We start from the raw sequence: 8,553 nt of genomic DNA on the forward strand, positions 1-8,553 counted from the left end.
ACTTTGCTTTGCTTTTACTTTGCAACATTTAGTTTGAATAGGTTTTAGTTGTTCGTTATGCGTCAGTTTCAATTTACCGTTTTAACACCGCGGTTTTTGTTAGTCAAATATACCCCAACACTTGACCTCGCCGGTACTTATGGTACGGTATGTATGTAAGCAGTTGTATACATGTCAATTTGGAACCTCTTAGGGCCACAAACGAACTTAATACAAAGGCTCCTCTGTGGATATGTACATAAAATGTCTTTTTAGTTCCAGATAGGTTGTGGCTTATGCACTCCCATAGGCAAAATTAAAATCAAATAAAGTTCTTAGAATATTTAAGTAGTAATATACATTTTTGTAAAGCTAACTTAGTACCTTTAATATATTTGGAAGTCTAATTAATCATCTCCCCTTTTTGCTAACAGCAGAGTGCGCTAAAGTCAGAAAATTTCTGAGGTACAACTGTTCAACGGAAAATCGACTTTTACTGTGTCACAAAAAAAATATTGTCAAAAATTCAGTTTTTAGGGCGTGTGTGAATCGGTAACACAAAGTTCTATGGGGAACGCTGTTGAATAATATTTTTACTATGGTGAGACAGTTTTGCCAATCTGCTATGTGAAATTAAATTTTTTTTTGACAACAGTAAATTTTTGATAACCACAAATTTATGCGTAATAAAATATTACAAATTGAAGCGAAATTATTATTTTAATAAAACATCTGCCATCGTTGATTGCAATTCATCAATTTAAGCTCTTATTTAACGAAAAATTACACACATCAACAATCTTTGCGATTGTCAGAATTTTCTATGCGCTGTCAAAAATTTAATGAGCCTCATGAGCTACTAAAATCTTATTCACCTCATAGTTGTCAAAAAATGTACTCGCCGCGAACTTTTTTACCGATTCACACACGCTCTAAGTGTATTACTACTTTGAAATCTTACAGTTTTGTTTACTACTATATGTGTAAAAAACAGCAATAATTTTTGGTAAATGTTTTTATGGCAAAGTTGTTTGCACTGTCGAAAACTTTTGAGATGTTTTCATTGGAATTCAATTGGAAATGTAAAAGTTACATACATATATTTTTTTAAGCCATATTTCTAAAGCTTCAGAAAAAGTTACAAAGAGCTAAGTTTATGGTATTGCCATAATTGAAGAAAGTAAGGTATTAAATTTATTTTTTTTTAATACTATAAAATATGAAGCTCTAGTTTCGATGTAGTGTGAAATTTTTATTAAATAGCGACAAACAATAACAAGAAAATTGGTAGTATGTAATAACATTTTTTTTTGCGGAAACCCTAAATTTTTAAAAATTTTGCCAAAATTAAAAGCTTATATAAATAAAAAGTAGGCCAATTTTTATTTTTCATTTTGATACTCCGTTAAGGGACCTAACAATTAGTAGGAAAAAAACTTAAAATTTTCTGCCGGAAATTGGAAATTTATCATTTAAAAATCAAAATTTTTTACTTTTACAAAGGCAAAAAAAAACTAATATATAAAAATCTTGTGTCAAAAAAACAAAAAAAAAGTCAAAACGAAATTACGGGGATTGATTGAGAAGTCTTATTGATAATTTTGGCATAACATTAAGTTTTATTCTGCGGTAGCTAAAATCTAGTTTTTGAGAAAAAGAATATATGGGAGGTAGTCATGTCCTTTCACCGAACAAAACGAAATTTGTCACAGAGCTTAAGGTCATAATTCCCCCAGATGGATTTTCATGGAGTGGCTAGACAGTAACATCGGACATACCATAGGGTAGATATAAAAAATAGACTCTGACAAGGTGGCGTGGCGTGAAATTTTTAATCAGCTATAAATTCGGAACCGTAACTCACATTACTTTGAAATTTGATGTGAAAATCTATGGTAAATGCATACAAATGGGCGGATAGCGCTGGAGTCAATAGAGAGAACGTCTTTATCGTACGACCTGGATTAATGGATATTAACTCTATCATAAGAACTTCTTCTGCAAAAAATTTACCCAAAACATAGATGGCGCTGGTGTCCAGGGCCCTTACTCTGTAGTTCGAATCGATGGTAAATTCGAAATTGTTTAAGCGCCACAGATATTCTAGACAAAACAACGGGTAATTTGTGTATGAAGAAGAAGTTAGACGAATTACAAAGGATACGGTGGGAATATTAATGGCCTCGTTTGAACGCGAGAACACTTTCGTCCTGTGGAACAGCAAGATTATAGAAAGAGGTTACGCATGCTTGGCAAACCTTGCAATAATTGTAGATATCTCACAGGTGGAAATAAGAGCTTATAGCATCGAAAGAGATTACTACATAAACCATATGCTATCTCAGTGCTATTATCCTTGGCGTAAGAGTACGGAAGGTTCAGCTCTTCAGTCCTTTCAGCCTAAATAAATAATTATTACTTTACAGACCGTTTTTGCTTTTCAACACTATTTTGATAGGATTATTTTCATTTATGCTATGTTGTCTTTTATAGAGCAGTCTAGTAACTCGCGTATTTGAGATACGACAGTGCAACACGATATCCTGGACTGATACGCCGTTCATCGTTTTAGTCGCTAAGGGAGGATATCTCAATCATTTGGCTAACGAACAGTTCTGCTAAAGGGACGGTTAGGTTTAAGGGAGTTAGTTACCTGGAGTCAAGTGTCTTCATTACGGTGTGAGATACGAGGAGCTGTCGGTTGTCCTCACCTGGAACTTGAAGCGGGATGAAGATTGGAGGGGGCAGAGAGAGTTGGAGCAGGAGTTATGTTGCTCGTTCATCCGTAGATACTACTTGTGTGCCGGGTAATATGGGACACAAACCGTGTGGTCCACTTCTAATGTGATCCAAGGCCAAAATAGGTTTTGGCTCCATCTGATGCATGTGTTGCACCTAAACGAAGTCCCTGACATACGCAGCAGAAGTAGGTTTCTATTTCATGATTGAACTCCATGCCAGCCCTAAGCAGAATAGTGCGAATAAATCCTGCGCATAGTCGGGCCTACGCGTAACCAGAATGACCCACATTTATGTACATATGTATATCTAGTCACGGCTTATTCCAGAAGCATTTCCAAAAACCTCTTTGCTGTTACAATAATCAGAAACTGCTTCAAAATGTTGCTTCAGAACGAAAAAAGAATCGAAAAAATAAACCTCGGCAGGGTAAAGCCCTAGTTGTTGTTGTTGTTGTAGTGGCAGTGCTAAGCCCCACCTATGTCGGTTTGTCCGTCAATCATTGTCGTTAAGCTCAACTAACAGTAGACTAAGGAAATGATCCGTTTCGACAAAAATTTATAAGAGAGAGAGAGAGGGGTGCCAGCTGAGTAGGCTAGAGGGGTCATGTGAAGAGGTGATCGTTGTCGTGGGGGGAATCTCTACATGCTGGATACTCTTTGGGTATATCGGACCCGAGTCTGGATTGGTAGCTATTTAGACGGGTACGGTATCCATATCGTAACTGGGGCAGAGTGACGCGTATCTCAAGTGGCAGCTGAAGCCCGATGTTTACAACGAGTGGAATTTAGGCTCCCATCACGGCATTCATAGGTTGAGAGTCACAGACTCCCCATGAATGCCGTTGATCTCTTGTCTATTCATAATCGGGCCTATTGGATCTATGTAGGTCTCGACTGCGTCCTTGTACTCAAACAGATGCCTTATGACGTGCCTGGGTGGAAGCTCCGCAAAGCAAGCAAAGGACTGTTTATGTGCTCACGTCTGTAGCACCCAACCAAAACTTCTAGCTGAACATTTTGTTGTACTGTCTCGTAGGTAGTATTTGAACTAGCCGTCGGCCACCAATTTCCTTGTATGTTGCCAACAATGTCTCTAGTTCTTTGTCCCAGCGGCTGCGGGAGAGCGATTTAACGACCATGTTGCGGCTCTGTACTTTATTGAAAATTGCGGTTGTGTGCGCGGAGAAGGAGAGCAGACTATCAGGCAGGATTTTCGGATTATTCACCGTTGGAAATGGCGTGCCATAGACGTGGATCGTGGATACCTGGTTGAAGCGTGACCTTCTTCATCAAGGTGGTAAAGAATGAAGAAGCGAAAAAGTTCTCAGATGCAATCGAGCAGAAATCATCAATTCCATTTTCGGAGGGATACTGCCTCCGGTGGCTAAGGAAAATTCAAGATGTGTTTCCACGACAACCGGTACTACGTACCGGAATGACTAGAGCCTTTTCCGACCAAGGGCTATTGTTTCGACGACCTAACCCAGTTTATTTTGGAGTCCACTTTGTATGGATATTATTATTGGAAATCAACTATCTTGAAATCTTGTCTAACAAAAATATTTAGATACATAAGTTCAGTTCATTGAATCCTTTACATAAATAGTACATACATACATACATAAAAGTATAATATACAAGTAAATAAATGCAAAATGTTTATCTGTGTATACATACATATGTAATTACATGCCAACAGCTATTCGAAAACATTTTCATAACACTTGCTTATTCCCAACGTTTATGATCCAGTTTCCCCTCCCTTTCCATTATTTTTGGTGCTACTTAAGTGCATTGTTCATTTTATAAATGTGAAAATTATCTACTCGTCCATTCATTCGTCGATTTTGTCAGCTTTCGAAAATACAAACGCACGAACCTATGGACTACAGTCGCTTGCTGCTGTCTCTATTGCCGCCGCTAAAATTTTGCTCATTTATTTGCTTTTCAGCTATTGTCCTGACAGTTAGTTATGGACATACAGAAGTGTGTATGTATGTGTGCATGTGAATATGTGTGAAGCTTGGACACTGTGGATTGCTGGCGTCGCTACTATTTTTGCTAATTTATCGGGATAATTGCCAAATGACCAAATGGGGAGTTTTATTACACCAGCTGCACAGAAAATGATGACCAAAGCACAAATGCTAAAGTAGTGAAATAAAACTTCCTAGTAAGCGACCATCATGAGCCACCAAAAACGAAATGTGAATGTGAAGATGAGGGCAAGGGCGACGCTAAAGTTGGATGTATGTATAGTTGGAAGTATGCATGGCTGATTGGATGAGTGGGTGGCTGCTGCTGCTGCGGCTCCGGCTCAACTTGTTTGCGCTTCAGCTCATGTGGCTAATTTTTCCTTTTTAATTGTTATTCATAAATTACATTATATAGTGTATTTACCATTGCTTTGTAGTGGTGTGCAGGCAAACACACATACATAGATAAACATGCATATACACACAATACATACACGCCTTATATGTGGGAGGATGCAATGAAGTGTGAGGGTGGTTCGCTGATGGCGAGGCATACATATGAAATTGACATTTGTGGTCAGTTGTAGCGTATAATTGAGTTTTTGGCTGTTTTTGTCAATGGATTGGTGCTTTGTTTCGTTTATTTTTGCTTTATTAATTTATGGGCTTAAGACATTTTATGTATCATTAGTATGTATGTTATGTATCTATGTTAGTTTTTATTGCAGATTTCCCATTCAAGCGATTATCCCTCTGCAGCGATGGCCGCCGCGGCACTTTGTTGCGCCTCTGTTGCCTCCGCCAACTTCGTCTGACCTTGCTTCAACAATACATCCGGCATTTTGTTTGGTAGCAAATGCTTAAGCGGTTCTAATATCTTTTGTTGTTGCAAGTAGGTGATCTGCTGCTGCTCCAATGTCAGCAGATTTATACCCAAATGGTTAGTGAGTGTCTGTTGTGGAAATATGGCGTGTATGCAACGCTGCATGTAGGGTATCAAATCGTATGCCAAACAAGAGCACAATTTCACAAATGTCTCGCGCTCTGCGCTGGTGAAAGCCTGCTGTTCTTGCCTATAGAATCCGAGCACTTTGGTAGCCACAAATTCTAGTGATGATTGTAGCGCACGCGTTACATCATTCGCCAAGGCGATGGGCGCGCAAAGACGTAACTCGTTGAGTGCATTCAAGTAGCCATTGCATAGTGCGGCTAGCGGATGAAAGTCGAGCAAAGTTTCCGGCGGTGCAAATAATTCTTGTTCTTGTGCTGTTGCACTGCCCTGCGCTATAGTGACGCTAGTTGTGTCCACTTTGTGAGCGCGCGTATGCAATGTCGGTTTATTAATGAGCGTATAGCGTTCGAGTTCTTGTGCGAAACTTTGATTCACCTTGGAGATGGCATTTTCGAAATTCTTTCTGATTACGCGTAGAAAGATTGGTACCATAAGCGCACGAAAATCGGCACCAACACGACTGAATGATAGGCCAAAGTACATGCATTGCCCAAGTACGGTGTCATAGGAGCTGACACCGCGTTCCAAATCGGATTCGAGAGTCTGGAGAAAATCATCAATCTGGAAGAGAATTTTTGTAGATGATTATTGATATTAATTTAATATTAATAAAGGATTTCGAATTAAAAATGTAAAATTAGTTGTTGTTGTTCTCATAGATATAATAGGCGGACTTTGACTTGCTCAAGCATATATTACTACTGGCGTTATTTGCTGAACCCCTTTGGTCGTCATTTACATATACAAAGGTCGCAGGCTTAGAAGATACATAGCTGGTACAACAACAACATTCAATTCGTATTCCATTACTTTATTACCTTCCTATGCAGCCATGACTGGAAGAGCCGTTCACCATCACAGCTCACACCTTGCAACGGTTTGACGACGGTAACAGAACTAGGCTCTTCATCCGGGAATATTGCACGATATTGCGTTATAATATTAAACAAATTGATGCGTGTCACCTCAATGGTTTTGGTCAAATGTTGTTGAGCTAAATTACACAGGACATATTAAAAATTAACAATAAATTCAATCAACTCACAACATACTTACCATCATCTTTAGATATCGATTTCAGCGTGCCTATAAGCCAAGTATCGCGCGCTTGCAAGAACTTCAGTTTCAATTCATTATTGCCAAATGCTTGCATGCGTCGTAAATAGCCAACAATTTGCAAGCACTTGGGCAGTTGTAAATCGCTACGCAACTGTGCCACCAATTGCACCAGCATTGTATGCCACAGCGCCTCTACTGAGTGCACGATGCTCTATAATTGGACAAAAACAAATAAAACGCCTAAAGTAGTTAACTAATTACATTATAACCTTCACCACCATCACCCACCTTTATAATCGGTATGTCACTATGATTGTGTCCCAACTTTTGCACAAAGCTCGCCAGCTCGAGCGCCTCCTCGTAGCGTCCCTCGCGTATACAGCGCTCCATTAGCTGTGGCAGCTCGAGTATCTCTAACAGCTGTGCATTCTTCTTCAAAGTTATTGAATTTATGCGTCTATTCTCGTTAATATCCTCCGCTTTGGCTAGAAAACTTTCACATTCTGCCGTAAACAATGGCAACTTGCTCAGTAATGTGCCCACTTGCTCTTCGGCGTTTTGGAATTCAGTGAAAATTGAACGCGAATTCTCTGCGGTGCATATGAATGTTTTGTAATTTGAAATTGCTAAATCCTGCGTCTGCTCGACAATGCGTTTGGTTTCGTCGGCCAAACGTGTTTGTTCTTTCTTCAGCTGCTCGACTTTGTAGGTGCCCAAATTGGCTAGGTAGCTATAGAGCTCCGGATTTTCGCGGAGATTCTCTAGAAATGTGTATGTAGTTGATATAATACTGTTTCGGTAGATTCTTTTAATTACCTACCTGGTACACCATCAGGAAATATCAACTTAAGCACTCGTTCGTTTTCCAAATCCATTATGATACACTTTTATTCAATTAAAAAGATTATTTTTTGCAGAAAAATTATTTGTTTATCAACTGCGTTGGCCAAATGTTAACAGCTGAGTTGACGTTTCAGCTGATTGTCAAACCGTTTACCGGTTAGTGCATTATGTAAAAGTTGCTGATGGTGTTTGGCTTAGCTAAAATTTCGAAACGAATGGTGGGCAATATTGCGAACAAGACGAAATCGCTGAGCAAGAAATGGGGCGAAAATATTTCGTTAGCAACTTCCTGCCGAGGTCCGAACCTTATGTGTCTGCGCTAAAACAGACAAGCGTGCACAGGGTGGGGCAGGTGCAGGGTGCTTTCCGCTATTCAATAAAATTTTTGTGATGATGCATTTCCGAACGTTAACTTTGCAATTTCATTCATAGACACGTTTGCCATGGCAGCATTCTCTTCCTCTTTTATTACCCTTATAATCAGTTATACGGTTTCCCTCCCTCTCCCGCCCTGGCAGATCTGATGGGAACTAATTAATGCTTGAGACCTTTAGTAATTCACTAAACGCAGACGAGATCATAGCCACAGCCTTTGTGCTGCACTTCGGCCGTACACTGCAGCCAGAGTAAATGACAGGCGGCAACTTAAACGCTTCCTAACAACAATTTTTATTATAGGTTTGTTTATGATAATACCAGTACATGACAAATAAACTACATAATTCACCTGTTTGCTGCAATAGGTAAAGTTATTCAAAGTGTCAGTTATAATATATGTGAATGAATAAACATCCTTTGTATGTATGTATGTATGTATACTTTGGTATATTTAATAAATTTTCATTGTGAGTTGCCGCACAATTATCACTTGTCGATAAATAAATCTTTAATGCGTTTTAAAAACTTAAGCCAGTTTTATGAAAGTTATTTATGTAGTGACAAA

The 8,553-nt window shown here is 38.9% G+C and overlaps 1 protein-coding gene across 1 annotated transcript; it reads right to left on the reverse strand.

The window, feature by feature from the left end:
* Positions 1–4,390: 4,390 nt before the first annotated feature.
* On the reverse strand, positions 4,391–7,729 carry Cog8 (conserved oligomeric Golgi complex subunit 8). The gene is made up of 5 exons (XM_017613388.1): positions 7,588–7,729; positions 7,056–7,528; positions 6,765–6,978; positions 6,527–6,702; positions 4,391–6,269 (listed from the first exon to the last, which is right to left on the reverse strand). Exons 1-5 carry the CDS (start codon positions 7,640–7,642, stop codon positions 5,442–5,444), a joined length of 1,746 nt encoding a protein of 581 aa, XP_017468877.1. The 5' UTR covers positions 7,643–7,729; the 3' UTR covers positions 4,391–5,441.
* Positions 7,730–8,553: the final 824 nt, after the last annotated feature.

This window comes from Rhagoletis zephyria, unplaced genomic scaffold, assembly GCF_001687245.7.
Source record: "Rhagoletis zephyria isolate East Lansing unplaced genomic scaffold, Rhagoletis_zephyria_1.1 Rzeph_scaffold_00655, whole genome shotgun sequence".
In the NCBI taxonomy this organism is placed as follows: domain Eukaryota; kingdom Metazoa; phylum Arthropoda; class Insecta; order Diptera; family Tephritidae; genus Rhagoletis; species Rhagoletis zephyria.

Bases quoted from the DNA above. Each gene is read 5' to 3' on its own strand.
- Cog8 (XM_017613388.1), bottom strand. From the start codon at position 7,642: ATGGATTTGGAAAACGAACGAGTGCTTAAGTTGATATTTCCTGATGGT. The intron at 6,979-7,055 runs GTGGGTGATGGT...GTCCAATTATAG, and splicing joins GTGACATACCGATTATAAAG to AGCATCGTGCACTCAGTAGA. The intron at 6,270-6,526 runs GTAATAAAGTAA...ATTCTCTTCCAG, and splicing joins AGTCATGGCTGCATAGGAAG to ATTGATGATTTTCTCCAGAC.